Raw genomic sequence first — 19445 nt, forward strand, 5'->3', positions numbered from 1 at the left:
TCTGTTGGGGGTTCTGGAGGACTGGAACCACTGGCATTACAGACCCAGTATATCATGTGTTCTGGAGGACTGGAACCACTGACCCAGTATATAATGTGTTCTGTTAGGGGTTCTGGAGGACTGGAACCACTGGCCCAGTATATAATGTGTTCTGGAGGACTGGAACCACTGACATTACAGACCCAGTATATCATGTGTTCTGGAGGACTGGAACCACTGACCCAGTATATAATGTGTTCTGTTGGGGGTTCTGGAGGACTGGAACCACTGACCCAGTATATAATGTGTTCTGTTGGGGGTTCTGGAGGACTGGAACCACTGACCCAGTATATAATGTGTTCTGTTAGGGGTTCTGGAGGACTGGAACCACTGACCCAGTATATAATGTGTTCTGTTAGGGGGTTCTGGAGGACTGGAACCACTGACCCAGTATATAATGTGTTCTGTTGGGGGTTCTGGAGGACTGGAACCACTGACCCAGTATATAATGTGTTCTGTTGGGGGTTCTGGAGGACTGGAACCACTGACCCAGTATATAATGTGTTCTGTTAGGGGTTCTGGAGGACTGGAACCACTGGCATTACAGACCCAGTATATAATGTGTTCTGTTAGGGGTTCTGGAGGACTGGTACCACTGACCCAGTATATAATGTGTTCTGTTAGGGGTTCTGGAGGACTGGAACCACTGACCCAGTATATAATGTGTTCTGTTAGGGGGTTCTGGAGGACTGGTACCATTGACCCAGTATATAATGTGTTCTGTTAGGGGTTCTGGAGGACTGGAACCACTGACCCAGTATGGCGACAGCTTGTACAGAAATGTGTTGACCCCATAAGATATCAAATGTGTCCTTTTTCCTTCCTTATCCCAGAATAGCTGGATGTCGTACATAGTGTGATGGAAGGGCTGGGCTGCAGGAGCAGCATCTGTCGTTGTTGGCCCCACAACAAGTGCCTGCTGCCTGGGTGAATGGGAGCCCTGAGGGGGGGGGTTGAAGGGGCTGGGAGCTCCATGGCCCCCCAGCAGAACAACAGGGGATGGGCCAGCTGTTGAACAAGACCTGCAGGAATGTCTACAGGAATGTGTGGAGGAATGTATGGCATGCAACACTGGGACTAGCTCAGTGACAGTCCCCGTACATCCCCTCTGAGATCTCTACTGCTCTGCTGGGGAGGAGGACTAGGCAAACCAGGCCTGAGATACAGTAGCTGGGCCCGAAATACTACCATTAGGATCGACAACAACCAGGGAGAGAAATACGTCTCTGATCTACACGGGGTTGGGTCTCCGTACTCAAGTCCCCTGTGGCTCAGTTGGTAGAGCATGGTGTTTGCAACGCCAGGGTTGTGGGTTCGATTCCCACGGGGGGACCAGTACGGGGGGAAAAAAAATAAATAAAATAAAATGTATGAAATGTATGCATGTCGCTCTGGATAAGAGCGTCTGCTAAATGACTAAAATGTAAAAAATGTAAAATGTCAAGTCAAATAAAACATTGAGATTTGAACACCGATCGTTAGCGTTATGTCCGTAGTTACCGTGACAACCGTCACACGGACCATTACTGTTACCGTGACAACCGTCACACTGACTGTTACTATGACGCCCATCATTATCAACGGCAGCTTGACGTGTAGAGAAGACAGAATGTACATGTCATTATTATTCAGGGTCACCATGTGGACACATGCTGTCAACAGAAGAGGATCGTTGTACGAGGAGGTTCCCCAGGATACAGGGATGAAATGTGACTGGAGCTTCAGGAGACCTCTGAGGTACTGGGATATTACACTGGAGAAACCATCAAACAACATCTATATATACATATATATATATATATATATGTATATATATTACACTGGGGAAACCATCAAACCTCTATATATTACAGAGATCTCTAAAGTACTGGGAAACCATCAAACCTCTATATATTACAGAGATCTCTAAAGTACTGGGATATTACACTGGGGAAACCATCAAACCTCTATATATTGTCTGACCCTGTCAAAGACACACTGGCAGCTTAGACTTGAGAACAACTGAAAACCCTGAGATGAAACCCAGAGATGTTACTGGACATTATTGGTGTGAAACGAACTTCCTCGTCAATCATAAATGTTATTCACCTTCAGGCTGTCAGCCAGCCAGCCAGTCAACCAACCAGTCAGCCAGCCAGTCAGTCTGCTAGTCAGTCAACCAGTCAACCAGCCAGTCAAACAGCCAGTCAACCAGCCAGTCAGCCAGCCAGCCAGTCAACCAACCAGTCAGCCAACCAGTCGGTCTGCTAGTCAGTCAACCAGCCAGCCAGCCAGTCAACCAGCCAGTCAGCCAGCCAGTCAGCCAGCCAGCCAGCCAGTCAGCCAGTCGGTCTGCTAGTCAGTCAACCAGCCAGCCAGCCAGTCAACCAGCCAGTCAGCCAGCCAGCCAGCCAGTCAACCAACCAGTCAGCCAGCCAGTCGGTCTGCTGGTCAGTCAACCAGTCAACCAGCCAGTCAGCCAGCCAGTCAACCAGCCAGTCAGCCAGCCAGCCAGCCAGCCAGCCAGTCTGTCTGTCTGCTAGTCAGTCAACCAGCCAGCCAGCCAGCCAGCCAGTCAACCAGCCAGTCAGCCAGCCAGTCAGTCAGTCTGCTAGTCAGTCAACCAGCCAGCCAGTCAGCACAACACAACCAGGTGTTCTCCCACACCTCACCAACATGTAAAGGTTAAGCTGATAATCATGATGTCTAGACAGATATCTCAGTGGAATCCAGCCAGACAAGTCATCGCGTACAGAATACTACACCTTTGAATTGCTACCAAGTTATGTCCTATGGAAGGAACAAACATTACCAGGGCATCATAAAAGCAGCTTTAGTAACTAAAACTACACTGAACTAAAATATAAACTAAAATAAACATGGACTCTGTACCGGTACTGCCTGAATATAGTCTGGACATTGTTGTTTTACTGCACCTGTTGTATTCAGCATTTCACTGTGAGGTCTACTACACCTGTTGTATTCAGCATTTCACTGTGAGGTCTACTACACCTGTTGTATTCAGCATTTCACTGTGAGGTCTACTACACCTGTTGTATTCAGCATTTCACTGTGAGGTCTACTACACCTGTTGTATTCAGCATTTCACTGTGAGGTCTACTACACCTGTTGTATTCAGCATTTCACTGTGAGGTCTACTACACCTGTTGTATTCAGCATTTCACTGTGAGGTCTACTACACCTGTTGTATTCAGCATTTCACTGTAAGGTCTACTACACCTGTTGTATTCAGCATTTCACTGTGAGGTCTACTACACCTGTTGTATTCAGCATTTCACTGTAAGGTCTACTACACCTGTTGTATTCAGCATTTCACTGTGAGGTCTACTACACCTGTTGTATTCAGCATTTCACTGTGAGGTCTACTACACCTGTTGTATTCAGCATTTCACTGTGAGGTCTACTACACCTGTTGTATTCAGCATTTCACTGTAAGGTCTACTACACCTGTTGTATTCAGCATTTCACTGTAAGGTCTACTACACCTGTTGTATTCAGCATTTCACTGTGAGGTCTACTACACCTGTTGTATTCAGCATTTCACTGTGAGGTCTACTACACCTGTTGTATTCAGCATTTCACTGTGAGGTCTACTACACCTGTTGTATTCAGCATTTCACTGTGAGGTCTACTACACCTGTTGTATTCAGCATTTCACTGTGAGGTCTACTACACCTGTTGTATTCAGCATTTCACTGTGAGGTCTACTACACCTGTTGTATTCAGCATTTCCCTGTAAGGTCTACTACACCTGTTGTATTCAGCATGTCACTGTAAGGTCTACACCTGTTGTATTCAGCATTTCACTGTGAGGTCTACTACACCTGTTGTATTCAGCATTTCACTGTGAGGTCTACTACACCTGTTGTATTCAGCATTTCACTGTGAGGTCTACTACACCTGTTGTATTCAGCATTTCACTGTGAGGTCTACTACACCTGTTGTATTCAGCATTTCCCTGTAAGGTCTACTACACCTGTTGTATTCAGCATGTCACTGTAAGGTCTACACCTGTTGTATTCAGCATTTCACTGTGAGGTCTACTACACCTGTTGTATTCAGCATTTCACTGTGAGGTCTACTACACCTGTTGTATTCAGCATTTCACTGTGAGGTCTACTACACCTGTTGTATTCAGCATTTCACTGTGAGGTCTACTACACCTGTTGTATTCAGCATTTCACTGTGAGGTCTACTACACCTGTTGTATTCAGCATTTCACTGTGAGGTCTACTACACCTGTTGTATTCAGCATTTCACTGTAAGGTCTACTACACCTGTTGTATTCAGCATTTCACTGTGAGGTCTACTACACCTGTTGTATTCAGCATTTCACTGTGAGGTCTACTACACCTGTTGTATTCAGCATTTCACTGTGAGGTCTACTACACCTGTTGTATTCAGCATTTCACTGTAAGGTCTACTACACCTGTTGTATTCAGCATTTCACTGTGAGGTCTACTACACCTGTTGTATTCAGCATTTCACTGTGAGGTCTACTACACCTGTTGTATTCAGCATTTCACTGTGAGGTCTACTACACCTGTTGTATTCAGCATTTCACTGTGAGGTCTACTACACCTGTTGTATTCAGCATTTCACTGTAAGGTCTACTACACCTGTTGTATTCAGCATTTCACTGTAAGGTCTACTACACCTGTTGTATTCAGCATTTCACTGTAAGGTCTACTACACCTGTTGTATTCAGCATTTCACTGTGAGGTCTACTACACCTGTTGTATTCAGCATTTCACTGTGAGGTCTACTACACCTGTTGTATTCAGCATTTCACTGTGAGGTCTACTACACCTGTTGTATTCAGCATTTCACTGTGAGGTCTACTACACCTGTTGTATTCAGCATTTCACTGTGAGGTCTACTACACCTGTTGTATTCAGCATTTCACTGTGAGGTCTACTACACCTGTTGTATTCAGCATTTCACTGTGAGGTCTACTACACCTGTTGCATGTGACTAATACAATTTGTTTTGATTTTGAAAGCAACATTAAAGTGTTGGTCCCATGTTTCAGGAACTGAAATACAAGATCACAGAAATGTCCAAGACGCACAAAAAGCGTATTTCTCTCAACAAATTTTGCACAAATGAATTTACATCCCTGTTAGTGAGCATTTCTCCTTTGCCAAGATAATCCATCCACCTGACAGGTGTGGCATATCAAGAAGCTGATTAAACATCACGATCGTTACACAGGTGCACCTTGTGTTGGGGACAAAAAAAAAAAAAAAAGGCCACTAAAATGTGAAGTTGTCGTCACACAACACAATGGCCACAGATGACAGAAGGTTTTTGAGGGAGCAGAGCAATTGGCATGCTGACTGCAGGAATATTCACCAGAGCTGTTGCCAGAGAATTTAAAATGTTAATTTCTCTACCATAAGCTCGCCTTACGACGTCATTTTAGAGAATTTGGAAGTACGTCAAAAAACGGACTCACAACTGCAGACCAACGTGTATGGCTTGGCGTGGGCGAGCAGTTTGCTGATGTGAACGTTGTGAACAGAGCGCCCCACGGTGGCGGTGGGGTTACGTTACGGGGCCAGGCATAAGCTACGGACAACGAACACTATTATATTACATCGATGGCAATTTGAACGCGCAGAGATACCGGGACGAGATCCCTGAGGCCCCACTGTCGTGCTATTCATCCGCCGCCATCGCCTCATGTTTCAGCAGGATAATGAAACGGCCCCACCCCCCTGTGTCGTAAAGGATTTGTATAAAATTCTCAGAAGCTGAAAATGACCCAAGTCTTCCACGGCCTGCGGACTCACCAGACATGTCAATCACTGAGCATCTCTCTACTCCCAGTCATGTGAAATCCATAGACGAGGGCCGAAAACATTTATTACAAATGACTGATGTTCTGGATATATACTGTTCTAGTAGCTGGTAGTATCTGGTCTCTCTCTCTCTCTTACTGTTCTAGTAGCTGGTAGTATCTGGTCTCTCTCTCTCTCTCTCTCTTACTGTTCTAGTAGCTGGTAGTATCTGGTCTCTCTCTCTCTTACTGTTCCAGTAGCTGGTAGTATCTGGTCTCTCTCTCTCTCTTACTGTTCTAGTAGCTGGTAGTATCTGGTCTCTCTCTCTCTTACTGTTCTAGTAGCTGGTAGTATCTGGTCTCTCTCTCTCTCTCTTACTGTTCTAGTAGCTGGTAGTATCTGGTCTCTCTCTCTCTCTTACTGTTCTAGTAGCTGGTAGTATCTGGTCTCTCTCTCTCTCTCTTACTGTTCTAGTAGCTGGTAGTATCTGGTCTCTCTCTCTCTCTCTTACTGTTCTAGTAGCTGGTAGTATCTGGTCTCTCTCTCTCTTACTGTTCCAGTAGCTGGTAGTATCTGGTCTCTCTCTCTCTTACTGTTCCAGTAGCTGGTAGTATCTGGTCTCTCTCTCTCTTACTGTTCTAGTAGCTGGTAGTATCTGGTCTCTCTCTCTCTCTCTTACTGTTCCAGTAGCTGGTAGTATCTGGTCTCTCTCTCTCTTTACTGTTCTAGTAGCTGGTAGTATCTGGTCTCTCTCTCTCTCTTACTGTTCTAGTAGCTGGTAGTATCTGGTCTCTCTCTCTCTCTTACTCTTCCAGTAGCTGGTAGTATCTGGTCTCTCTCTCTCTCTCTTACTGTTCTAGTAGCTGGTAGTATCTGGTCTCTCTCTCTCTCTTACTGTTCTAGTAGCTGGTAGTATCTGGTCTCTCTCTCTCTTACTGTTCTAGTAGCTGGTAGTATCTGGTCTCTCTCTCTCTCTACTGTTCTAGTAGCTGGTAGTATCTGGTCTCTCTCTCTCTTACTGTTCTAGTAGCTGGTAGTATCTGGTCTCTCTCTCTCTCTCTTACTGTTCCAGTAGCTGGTAGTATCTGGTCTCTCTCTCTCTTACTGTTCTAGTAGCTGGTAGTATCTGGTCTCTCTCTCTCTCTTACTGTTCTAGTAGCTGGTAGTATCTGGTCTCTCTCTCTCTTACTGTTCTAGTAGCTGGTAGTATCTGGTCTCTCTCTCTCTCTATTACTGTTCTAGTAGCTGGTAGTATCTGATCTCTCTCTCTTACTGTTCTAGTAGCTGGTAGTATCTGGTCTCTCTCTCTCTTACTGTTCTAGTAGCTGGTAGTATCTGGTCTCTCTTACTGTTCTAGTAGCTGGTAGTATCTGGTCTCTCTCTCTCTCTCTTACTGTTCTAGTAGCTGGTAGTATCTGGTCTCTCTCTCTCTCTTACTGTTCTAGTAGCTGGTAGTATCTGGTCTCTCTCTCTTACTGTTCTAGTAGCTGGTAGTATCTGGTCTCTCTCTCTCTCTCTTACTGTTCTAGTAGCTGGTAGTATCTGGTCTCTCTCTCTCTCTCTTACAGTTCTAGTAGCTGGTAGTATCTGGTCTCTCTCTCTCTTACTGTTCTAGTAGCTGGTAGTATCTGGTCTCTCTCTCTCTCTTACTGTTCTAGTAGCTGGTAGTATCTGGTCTCTCTCTCTCTCTCTTACTGTTCTAGTAGCTGGTAGTATCTGGTCTCTCTCTCTCTCTTACTGTTCTAGTAGCTGGTAGTATCTGGTCTCTCTCTCTCTCTCTTACTGTTCTAGTAGCTGGTAGTATCTGGTCTCTAACTCTCTCTCTTACTGTTCCAGTAGCTGGTAGTATCTGGTCTCTCTCTCTCTCTTACTGTTCTAGTAGCTGGTAGTATCTGGTCTCTCTCTTACTGTTCTAGTAGCTGGTAGTATCTGGTCTCTCTCTCTCTCTCTTACTGTTCTAGTAGCTGGTAGTATCTGGTCTCTCTCTCTCTGTCTCTTACTGTTCTAGTAGCTGGTAGTATCTGGTCTCTCTCTCTCTCTTACTGTTCTAGTAGCTGGTAGTATCTGGTCTCTCTCTCACTCTCTCTCTCTTACTGTTCTAGTAGCTGGTAGTATCTGGTCTCTCTCTCTCTTACTGTTCCAGTAGCTGGTAGTATCTGGTCTCTCTCTCTCTCTCTTACTGTTCTAGTAGCTGGTAGTATCTGGTCTCTCTCTCTCTTACTGTTCTAGTAGCTGGTAGTATCTGGTCTCTCTCTCTCTCTCTTACTGTTCTAGTAGCTGGTAGTATCTGGTCTCTCTCTCTCTCTTACTGTTCTAGTAGCTGGTAGTATCTGGTCTCTCTCTCTCTCTCTTACTGTTCTAGTAGCTGGTAGTATCTGGTCTCTCTCTCTCTCTCTTACTGTTCTAGTAGCTGATAGTATCTGGTCTCTCTCTCTCTCTCTCTCTCTCTTACTGTTCTAGTAGCTGGTAGTATCTGGTCTCTCTCTCTCTCTCTTACAGTTCTAGTAGCTGGTAGTATCTGGTCTCTCTCTCTCTTACTGTTCTAGTAGCTGGTAGTATCTGGTCTCTCTCTCTCTCTTACTGTTCTAGTAGCTGGTAGTATCTGGTCTCTCTCTCTCTCTTACTGTTCTAGTAGCTGGTAGTATCTGGTCTCTCTCTCTCTCTTACTGTTCTAGTAGCTGGTAGTATCTGGTCTCTCTCTCTCTCTCTTACTGTTCTAGTAGCTGGTAGTATCTGGTCTCTCTCTCTCTCTCTTACTGTTCCAGTAGCTGGTAGTATCTGGTCTCTCTCTTACTGTTCTAGTAGCTGGTAGTATCTGGTCTCTCTCTCTCTTACTGTTCTAGTAGCTGGTAGTATCTGGTCTCTCTCTCTCTCTCTTACTGTTCTAGTAGCTGGTAGTATCTGGTCTCTCTCTCTCTTACTGTTCCAGTAGCTGGTAGTATCTGGTCTCTCTCTCTCTCTTTCTGTTCTAGTAGCTGGTAATATCTGGTCTCTCTCTCTCTCTTACTGTTCCAGTAGCTGGTAGTATCTGGTCTCTCTCTCTCTCTCTTACTGTTCTAGTAGCTGGTAGTATCTGGTCTCTCTCTCTCTTACTGTTCTAGTAGCTGGTAGTATCTGGTCTCTCTCTCTCTCTTACTGTTCTAGTAGCTGGTAGTATCTGGTCTCTCTCTCTCTTACTGTTCTAGTAGCTGGTAGTATCTGGTCTCTCTCTCTCTCTCTTACTGTTCTAGTAGCTGGTAGTATCTGGTCTCTCTCTCTCTCTTACTGTTCTAGTAGCTGGTAGTATCTGGTCTCTCTCTCTCTCTTACTGTTCTAGTAGCTGGTAGTATCTGGTCTCTCTCTCTCTCTCTTACTGTTCTAGTAGCTGGTAGTATCTGGTCTCTCTCCCTCTTACTGTTCTAGTAGCTGGTAGTATCTGGTCTCTCTCTCTCTTACTGTTCTAGTAGCTGGTAGTATCTGGTCTGTCTCTCTCTCTCTTACTGTTCCAGTAGCTGGTAGTATCTGGTCTCTCTCTCTCTCTTACTGTTCCAGTAGCTGGTAGTATCTGGTCTGTCTCTCTCTTACTGTTCTAGTAGCTGGTAGTATCTGGTCTCTCTCTCTCTCTCTTACTGTTCTAGTAGCTGGTAGTATCTGGTCTCTCTCTCTCTCTTACTGTTCCAGTAGCTGGTAGTATCTGGTCTCTCTCTCTCTCTCTCTTACTGTTCCAGTAGCTGGTAGTATCTGGTCTCTCTCTCTTACTGTTCTAGTAGCTGGTAGTATCTGGTCTCTCTCTCTCTCTCTCTTACTGTTCTAGTAGCTGGTAGTATCTGGTCTCTCTCTCTCTCTTACTGTTCTAGTAGCTGGTAGTATCTGGTCTCTCTCTCTCTTACTGTTCTAGTAGCTGGTAGTATCTGGTCTCTCTCTCTCTCTCTTACAGTTCTAGTAGCTGGTAGTATCTGGTCTCTCTCTCTCTCTTACTGTTCTAGTAGCTGGTAGTATCTGGTCTCTCTCTCTCTCTTACTGTTCCAGTAGCTGGTAGTATCTGGTCTCTCTCTCTCTCTTACTGTTCCAGTAGCTGGTCGTATCTGGTCTGTGTTTCTCTCTCTCCCTTCGTTGCTCTGTCCTTCTCCAGCACTGCATTGTCCCGCGTCTCACGGAGGTTCCTAGAGGACAGACAGAAGCAGTATGGGTAAGAATTAAAACCATGCAGAATAAACAAACAATTTGTGTTTAATACATGTGAATTTGCCTCTCTATCAAAATATGTCTCAAATGGTACCTATGGTTGCTGGTCAAAAGTAGTGCACTACTGAATAGGGTGCATAACACAGTGAAAGAGTCCCTCTAGTGGACACAGTACTGTATTCAGGACACCTGTTCTCTCTCTCTCTGGTACATCTCTATAAACTCACCTGTTTTCTCTCTCTCTCTGGTACATCTCTATAAACTCACCTGTTTTCTCTCTCTCTCTGGTACATCTCTATAATCTCACCTGTTCTCTCTCTCTGGTACATCTCTATAATCTCACCTGTTCTCTCTCTGGTACATCTCTATAATCCCACCTGTTCTCTCTCTCTCTCTGGTACATCTCTATAATCTCACCTGTTCTCTCTCTCTCTCTCTCTGGTACATCTCTATAATCCCACCTGTTCTCTCGCTCTGGTACATCTCTATAATCTCACCTGTTCTCTCTCTCTCTGGTACATCTCTATAATCTCACCTGTTCTCTCTCTCTCTGGTACATCTCTATAATCTCACCTGTTCTCTCTCTCTCTCTGGTACATCTCTATAATCTCACCTGTTCTCTCTCTCTCTCTCTCTCTGGTACATCTCTATAATCCCACCTGTTCTCTCTCTCTGGTACATCTCTATAATCCCACCTGTTCTCTCTCTCTCTGGTACATCTCTATAATCTCACCTGTTCTCTCTCTGGTACATCTCTATAATCTCACCTGTTCTCTCTCTGGTACATCTCTATAATCTCACCTGTTCTCTCTCTGGTACATCTCTATAATCTCACCTGTTCTCTCTCTGGTACATCTCTATAATCCCACCTGTTCTCTCTCTCTGGTACATCTCTATAATCCCACCTGTTCTCTCTCTCTGGTACATCTCTATAATCCCACCTGTTCTCTCTCTGGTACATCTCTATAATCCCACCTGTTCTCTCTCGTACATCTCTATAATCCCACCTGTTCTCTCTCTGGTACATCTCTATAATCTCACCTGTTCTCTCTCTCTCTGGTACATCTCTATAATCTCACCTGTTCTCTCTCTCTCTGGTACATCTCTATAATCTCACCTGTTCTCTCTCTCTCTCTGGTACATCTCTATAATCCCACCTGTTCTCTCTCTGGTACATCTCTATAATCCCACCTGTTCTCTCTCTGGTACATCTGTATAATCTCACCTGTTCTCTCTCTCTCTCTCTGGTACATCTCTATAATCTCACCTGTTCTCTCTCTCTCTGGTACATCTCTATAATCTCACCTGTTCTCTCTCTCTCTGGTACATCTCTAATCTCACCTGTTCTCTCTCTCTCTCTGGTACATCTCTATAATCTCACCTCTCTCTCTCTCTCTGGTACATCTCTATAATCCCACCTGTTCTCTCTCTCTCTGGTACATCTCTATAACCTCACCTGTTCTCTCTCTCTCTGGTACATCTCTATAATCTCACCTGTTCTCTCTCTCTCTGGTACATCTCTATAATCCCACCTGTTCTCTCGCTGGTACATCTCTATAATCTCACCTGTTCTCTCTCTCGCTGGTACATCTCTATAATCTCACCTGTTCTCTCTCTGGTACATCTCTATAATCCCACCTGTTCTCTCTCTCTCTCTGGTACATCTCTATAATCTCACCTGTTCTCTCTCTCTCTCTCTCTGGTACATCTCTATAATCCCACCTGTTCTCTCTCTCTGGTACATCTCTATAATCTCACCTGTTCTCTCTCTCTCTGGTACATCTCTATAATCTCACCTGTTCTCTCTCTCTCTGGTACATCTCTATAATCTCACCTGTTCTCTCTCTCTCTCTGGTACATCTCTATAATCTCACCTGTTCTCTCTCTCTCTCTCTCTTGGTACATCTCTATAATCCCACCTGTTCTCTCTCTCTGGTACATCTCTATAATCCCACCTGTTCTCTCTCTCTCTGGTACATCTCTATAATCTCACCTGTTCTCTCTCTGGTACATCTCTATAATCTCACCTGTTCTCTCTCTGGTACATGTCTATAATCTCACCTGTTCTCTCTCTGGTACATCTCTATAATCTCACCTGTTCTCTCTCTGGTACATCTCTATAATCCCACCTGTTCTCTCTCTCTCTCTGGTACATCTCTATAATCCCACCTGTTCTCTCTCTCTGGTACATCTCTATAATCCCACCTGTTCTCTCTCTCTGGTACATCTCTATAATCCCACCTGTTCTCTCTCTGGTACATCTCTATAATCCCACCTGTTCTCTCTCTCGTACATCTCTATAATCTCACCTGTTCTCTCTCTCTCTCTGGTACATCTCTATAATCTCACCTGTTCTCTCTCTCTCTGGTACATCTCTATAATCTCACCTGTTCTCTCTCTCTCTCTGGTACATCTCTATAATCCCACCTGTTCTCTCTCTGGTACATCTCTATAATCCCACCTGTTCTCTCTCTGGTACATCTGTATAATCTCACCTGTTCTCTCTCTCTCTCTCTGGTACATCTCTATAATCTCACCTGTTCTCTCTCTCTCTGGTACATCTCTATAATCTCACCTGTTCTCTCTCTCTCTGGTACATCTCTAATCTCACCTGTTCTCTCTCTCTCTCTGGTACATCTCTATAATCTCACCTCTCTCTCTCTCTCTGGTACATCTCTATAATCCCACCTGTTCTCTCTCTCTCTGGTACATCTCTATAACCTCACCTGTTCTCTCTCTCTCTCTGGTACATCTCTATAATCTCACCTGTTCTCTCTCTCTCTGGTACATCTCTATAATCCCACCTGTTCTCTCGCTGGTACATCTCTATAATCTCACCTGTTCTCTCTCTCGCTGGTACATCTCTATAATCTCACCTGTTCTCTCTCTCTCTGGTACATCTCTATAATCTCACCTGTTCTCTCTCTCTCTCTGGTACATCTCTATAATCTCACCTGTTTTCTCTCTCTCTCTCTCTGGTACATCTCTATAATCTCACCTGTTCTCTCTCTCTCTCTCTCTCTGGTACATCTCTATAATCTCACCTGTTCTCTCTCTGGTACATCTCTATAATCTCACCTGTTCTCTCTCTGGTACATCTCTATAATCTCACCTGTTCTCTCTCTCTCTCTCTCTCTCTGGTACATCTCTATAATCTCACCTGTTCTCTCTCTCTCTGGTACATCTGTATAATCTCACCTGTTCTCTCTCTCTCTGGTACATCTCTATAATCTCACCTGTTCTCTCTCTCTCTGGTACATCTCTATAATCCCACCTGTTCTCTCTCTCTCTCTCTGGTACATCTCTATAATCTCACCTGTTCTCTCTCTCTGGTACATCTCTATAATCCCACCTGTTCTCTCTCTGGTACATCTCTATAATCTCACCTGTTCTCTCTCTCTCTGGTACATCTCTATAATCTCACCTGTTCTCTCTCTCTCTGGTACATCTCTATAATCCCACCTGTTCTCTCTCTCTCTCTCTGGTACATCTCTATAATCTCACCTGTTCTCTCTCTCTGGTACATCTCTATAATCTCACCTCTTCTCTCTCTCTCTGGTACATCTCTATAATCCCACCTGTTCTCTCTCTCTCTGGTACATCTCTATAATCTCACCTGTTCTCTCTCTCTCTCTGGTACATCTCTATAATCTCACCTGTTCTCTCTCTCTCTCTGGTACATCTCTATAATCTCACCTCTTCTCTCTCTCTCTGGTACATCTCTATAATCTCACCTCTTCTCTCTCTCTCTCTGGTACATCTCTATAATCTCAGCTGTTCTCTCTCTCTCTCTCTGGTACATCTCTATAATCTCACCTGTTCTCGCTCTCTCTCTCTGGTACATCTCTATAATCTCACCTGTTCTCTCTCTCTGGTACATCTCTATAATCTCACCTGTTCTCTCTCTCTCTGGTACATCTCTATAATCCCACCTGTTCTCTCTCTCTCTCTGGTACATCTCTATAATCGCACCTGTTCTCTCTCTGGTACATCTCTATAATCCCACCTGTTCTCTCTCGCTCTCTGGTACATCTCTATAATCTCACCTGTTCTCTCTCTCTCTCTGGTACATCTCTATAATCTCACCTGTTCTCTCTCTCTGGTACATCTCTATAATCCCACCTGTTCTCTCTCTCTCTCTGGTACATCTCTATAATCTCACCTGTTCTCTCTCTCTCTCTCTCTCTGGTACATCTCTATAATCCCACCTGTTCTCTCTCTCTGGTACATCTCTATAATCTCACCTGTTCTCTCTCTCTCTGGTACATCTCTATAATCTCACCTGTTCTCTCTCTCTCTCTGGTACATCTCTATAATCTCACCTGTTCTCTCTCTCTCTCTGGTACATCTCTATAATCTCACCTGTTCTCTCTCTCTCTCTCTCTCTGGTACATCTCTATAATCCCACCTGTTCTCTCTCTCTGGTACATCTCTATAATCCCCACCTGTTCTCTCTCTCTCTGGTACATCTCTATAATCTCACCTGTTCTCTCTCTGGTACATCTCTATAATCTCACCTGTTCTCTCTCTGGTACATCTCTATAATCTCACCTGTTCTCTCTCTGGTACATCTCTATAATCTCACCTGTTCTCTCTCTGGTACATCTCTATAATCCCACCTGTTCTCTCTCTCTCTCTGGTACATCTCTATAATCCCACCTGTTCTCTCTCTCTGGTACATCTCTATAATCCCACCTGTTCTCTCTCTCTGGTACATCTCTATAATCCCACCTGTTCTCTCTCTGGTACATCTCTATAATCCCACCTGTTCTCTCTCTCGTACATCTCTATAATCTCACCTGTTCTCTCTCTCTCTGGTACATCTCTATAATCTCACCTGTTCTCTCTCTCTCTGGTACATCTCTATAATCTCACCTGTTCTCTCTCTCTCTCTGGTACATCTCTATAATCCCACCTGTTCTCTCTCTGAGTACATCTCTATAATCCCACCTGTTCTCTCTCTGGTACATCTGTATAATCTCACCTGTTCTCTCTCTCTCTCTCTGGTACATCTCTATAATCTCACCTGTTCTCTCTCTCTCTGGTACATCTCTATAATCTCACCTGTTCTCTCTCTCTCTGGTACATCTCTAATCTCACCTGTTCTCTCTCTCTCTCTGGTACATCTCTATAATCTCACCTCTCTCTCTCTCTCTCGGTACATCTCTATAATCCCACCTGTTCTCTCTCTCTCTGGTACATCTCTATAACCTCACCTGTTCTCTCTCTCTCTCGGTACATCTCTATAATCTCACCTGTTCTCTCTCTCTCTGGTACATCTCTATAATCCCACCTGTTCTCTCGCTGGTACATCTCTATAATCTCACCTGTTCTCTCTCTCGCTGGTACATCTCTATAATCTCACCTGTTCTCTCTCTCTCTGGTACATCTCTATAATCTCACCTGTTCTCTCTCTCTCTCTGGTACATCTCTATAATCTCACCTGTTTTCTCTCTCTCTCTCTCTGGTACATCTCTATAATCTCACCTGTTCTCTCTCTCTCTCTCTCTCTGGTACATCTCTATAATCTCACCTGTTCTCTCTCTGGTACATCTCTATAATCTCACCTGTTCTCTCTCTGGTACATCTCTATAATCTCACCTGTTCTCTCTCTCTCTCTCTCTCTCTGGTACATCTCTATAATCTCACCTGTTCTCTCTCTCTCTGGTACATCTGTATAATCTCACCTGTTCTCTCTCTCTCTGGTACATCTCTATAATCTCACCTGTTCTCTCTCTCTCTGGTACATCTCTATAATCCCACCTGTTCTCTCTCTCTCTCTCTGGTACATCTCTATAATCTCACCTGTTCTCTCTCTCTGGTACATCTCTATAATCCCACCTGTTCTCTCTCTGGTACATCTCTATAATCTCACCTGTTCTCTCTCTCTCTGGTACATCTCTATAATCTCACCTGTTCTCTCTCTCTCTGGTACATCTCTATAATCCCACCTGTTCTCTCTCTCTCTCTCTGGTACATCTCTATAATCTCACCTGTTCTCTCTCTCTGGTACATCTCTATAATCTCACCTCTTCTCTCTCTCTCTCTTGGTACATCTCTATAATCCCACCTGTTCTCTCTCTCTCTGGTACATCTCTATAATCTCACCTGTTCTCTCTCTCTCTGGTACATCTATAATCTCACCTGTTCTCTCTCTCTCTCTGGTACATCTCTATAATCTCACCTCTTCTCTCTCTCTCTGGTACATCTCTATAATCCCACCTGTTCTCTCTCTCTCTGGTACATCTCTATAATCTCAGCTGTTCTCTCTCTCTCTCTCTGGTACATCTCTATAATCTCACCTGTTCTCGCTCTCTCTCTCTGGTACATCTCTATAATCTCACCTGTTCTCTCTCTCTGGTACATCTCTATAATCTCACCTGTTCTCTCTCTCTCTGGTACATCTCTATAATCCCACCTGTTCTCTCTCTCTCTCTGGTACATCTCTATAATCGCACCTGTTCTCTCTCTCTGGTACATCTCTATAATCCCACCTGTTCTCTCTCGCTCTCTGGTACATCTCTATAATCTCACCTGTTCTCTCTCTCTCTCTGGTACATCTCTATAATCTCACCTGTTCTCTCTCTCTGGTACATCTCTATAATCCCACCTGTTCTCTCTCTCTCTCTCAGGTACATCTCTATAATCTCACCTGTTCTCTCTCTCTCTCTGGTACATCTCTATAATCTCACCTGTTCTCTCTCTCTCTCTGGTACATCTCTATAATCTCACCTGTTCTCTCTCTCTCTGGTACATCTCTATAATCTCACCTGTTCTCTCTCTCTCTCTGGTACATCTCTATAATCTCACCTGTTCTCTCTCTCTCTGGTACATCTCTATAATCTCACCTGTTCTCTCTCTCTCTGGTACATCTATAATCTCACCTGTTCTCTCTCTCTCTCTCTGGTACATCTCTATAATCTCACCTCTTCTCTCTCTGGTACATCTCTATAATCTCACCTGTTCTCTCTCTCTCTGGTACATCTCTATAATCTCAGGTACATCTCTATAATCTCACCTGTTCTCTCTCTCTCTCTCTCAGGTACATCTCTATAATCTCACCTGTTCTCTCTCTCTCTCTATCATCTATATAATCCCACATGGTCTCTCTCTCTCTCTGGTACATATCAAAAAACTCACATGTTCTCTCTCTCTGGTACATCTCTATAATCTCACCTGTTCTCTCTCTCTCTGGTACATCTCTATAATCTCACCTGTTCTCTCTCTCTCTGGTACATCTCTATAATCTCACCTGTTCTCTCTCGCTTTCTCTCTCTCTGGTACATCTCTATAATCTCACCTGTTCTCTCTCTCTCTGGTACATCTATAATCTCACCTGTTCTCTCTCTCTCTCTGGTACATCTCTAATCTCACCTCTTCTCTCTCTCTGGTACATCTCTATAATCTCACCTGTTCTCTCTCTCTCTGGTACATCTCTATAATCTCAGGTACATCTCTATAATCTCACCTGTTCTCTCTCTCTCTCTCTCTCTGGTACATCTCTATAATCTCACCTGTTCTCTCTCTCTCTCTCTCTGGTACATCTCTATAATCCCACCTGTTCTCTCTCTGGTACATCTCTATAATCCCACCTGTTCTCTCTCTCGTACATCTCTATAATCCCACCTGTTCTCTCTCTGGTACATCTCTATAATCTCACCTGTTCTCTCTCTGGTACATCTCTATAATCTCACCTGTTCTCTCTCTCTCTGGTACATCTCTATAATCCCACCTGTTCTCTCTCTCTCTCTCTGGTACATCTCTATAATCTCACCTGTTCTCTCTCTCTCTCTGGTACATCTCTATAATCTCACCTGTTCTCTCTCTCTCTGGTACATCTCTATAATCTCACCTGTTCTCTCTCTCTCTGGTACATCTCTATAATCCCACCTGTTCTCTCTCTCTCTCTGGTACATCTCTATAATCTCAGGTACATCTCTATAATCTCACCTGTTCTCTCTCTCTCTCTCTCTCTGGTACATCTCTATAATCCCACCTGTTCTCTCTCTCTCTCTCTCTCTCTTACATCTCTATAATCCCACCTGTTCTCTCTCTGGTACATCTCTATAATCCCACCTGTTCTCTCTCTCGTACATCTCTATAATCCCACCTGTTCTCTCTCTGGTACATCTCTATAATCTCACCTGTTCTCTCTCTGGTACATCTCTATAATCTCACCTGTTCTCTCTCTCTCTGGTACATCTCTATAATCCCACCTGTTCTCTCTCTCTCTCTCTGGTACATCTCTATAATCTCACCTGTTCTCTCTCTCTCTCTGGTACATCTCTATAATCTCACCTGTTCTCTCTCTCTCTGGTACATCTCTATAATCTCACCTGTTCTCTCTCTCTCTGGTACATCTCTATAATCCCACCTGTTCTCTCTCTCTCTCTGGTACATCTCTATAATCCCACCTGTTCTCTCTCTCTCTCTGGTACATCTCTATAATCTCACCTGTTCTCTCTCTCTCTCTGGTACATCTCTATAATCTCACCTGTTCTCTCTCTCTCTCTGGTACATCTCTATAATCCCACCTGTTCTCTCTCTGGTACATCTCTATAATCCCACCTGTTCTCTCTCGTACATCTCTATAATCCCACCTGTTCTCTCTCTGGTACATCTCTATAATCCCACCTGTTCTCTCTCTCTCTCTGGTACATCTCTATAATCCCACCTGTTCTCTCTCTCGTACATCTCCTTTGAGGTCCTCTGCAGGCTGTCGATCTCCTGGCTGGTCTTCAGACGAATGTTCTCCAGCTCCTCAGACAGTTTATTCTCGTACTCTGTCTTGTAGTGGTCTCTGTGGAACAAACATTATATTATATCTGATTGTAGCCACCCTTCGCCTTGATGACAGCTTTGCACACTCTTGGCATTCTCTCAACCAGCTTCATGAGGTAGTCACCTGGAATGCATTTCAATTAACAGGTGTTAAAATGTTAATTTGTGGAATTTCTTTCCTTCTTGATGCGTTTGAACCAATCAGTTGTGTTGTGACCAGGTAGGGCTGGTATACAGACGATAGCCCTATTTGGTAAAAGACCAAGTCCATATTATGGCAAGAACAGCTCAAATAAGCAAAGAGAAACAACAGTCCATCATTACTTTAAGACATGAAGGTCAGTCAATCTGGAATATTTCAAGGACTTTGACAGTTTCTTCAAGTGCAGCCGTAAAAACACCATCAAAGCGCCATGATGGAACTGGCTCTCATGAGGACCGCCACAGGAAAGGAAGACCCAGAGTTCCCTCTGCTGCAGAGGATAAATTCAGTAGAGTTACCAGCCTCATGAGGATCGCCACAGGAAAGGAAAGACCCAGAGTTACCTCTGCTGCAGGGGATCAGTTCATTAGAGTTACCAGCCTCAGAAATTGCAGCCCAAATTAATGCTTCACAGAGTTCAAGTAACAGACACATCTCAACATCAACTGTTCAGAGGAGACTGCGTGAATCAGGCC

General features: G+C 44.2%; 1 protein-coding gene and 1 non-coding gene across 2 annotated transcripts in view; one reads left to right on the top strand and one right to left on the bottom strand.

Moving 5' to 3' along the window:
- The window catches only part of LOC106575023 (progesterone-induced-blocking factor 1), a 70237-nt gene that overhangs the window by 35558 nt on the left and 15234 nt on the right, over window positions 1-19445 (bottom strand). Inside the window, 2 exon segments of the mRNA XM_045696742.1 lie at window positions 9866-9964; window positions 18661-18786. Of these exon segments, the coding sequence (XP_045552698.1) occupies window positions 9866-9964; window positions 18661-18786 (225 nt within the window).
- trnaa-ugc (transfer RNA alanine (anticodon UGC)) lies at window positions 1300-1372 on the top strand. The gene has a single exon. It is a non-coding gene; the product is annotated as a tRNA-Ala (tRNA).

This window comes from Salmo salar, chromosome ssa16, assembly GCF_905237065.1.
Source record: "Salmo salar chromosome ssa16, Ssal_v3.1, whole genome shotgun sequence".
In the NCBI taxonomy this organism is placed as follows: Eukaryota; Metazoa; Chordata; class Actinopteri; order Salmoniformes; family Salmonidae; genus Salmo; species Salmo salar.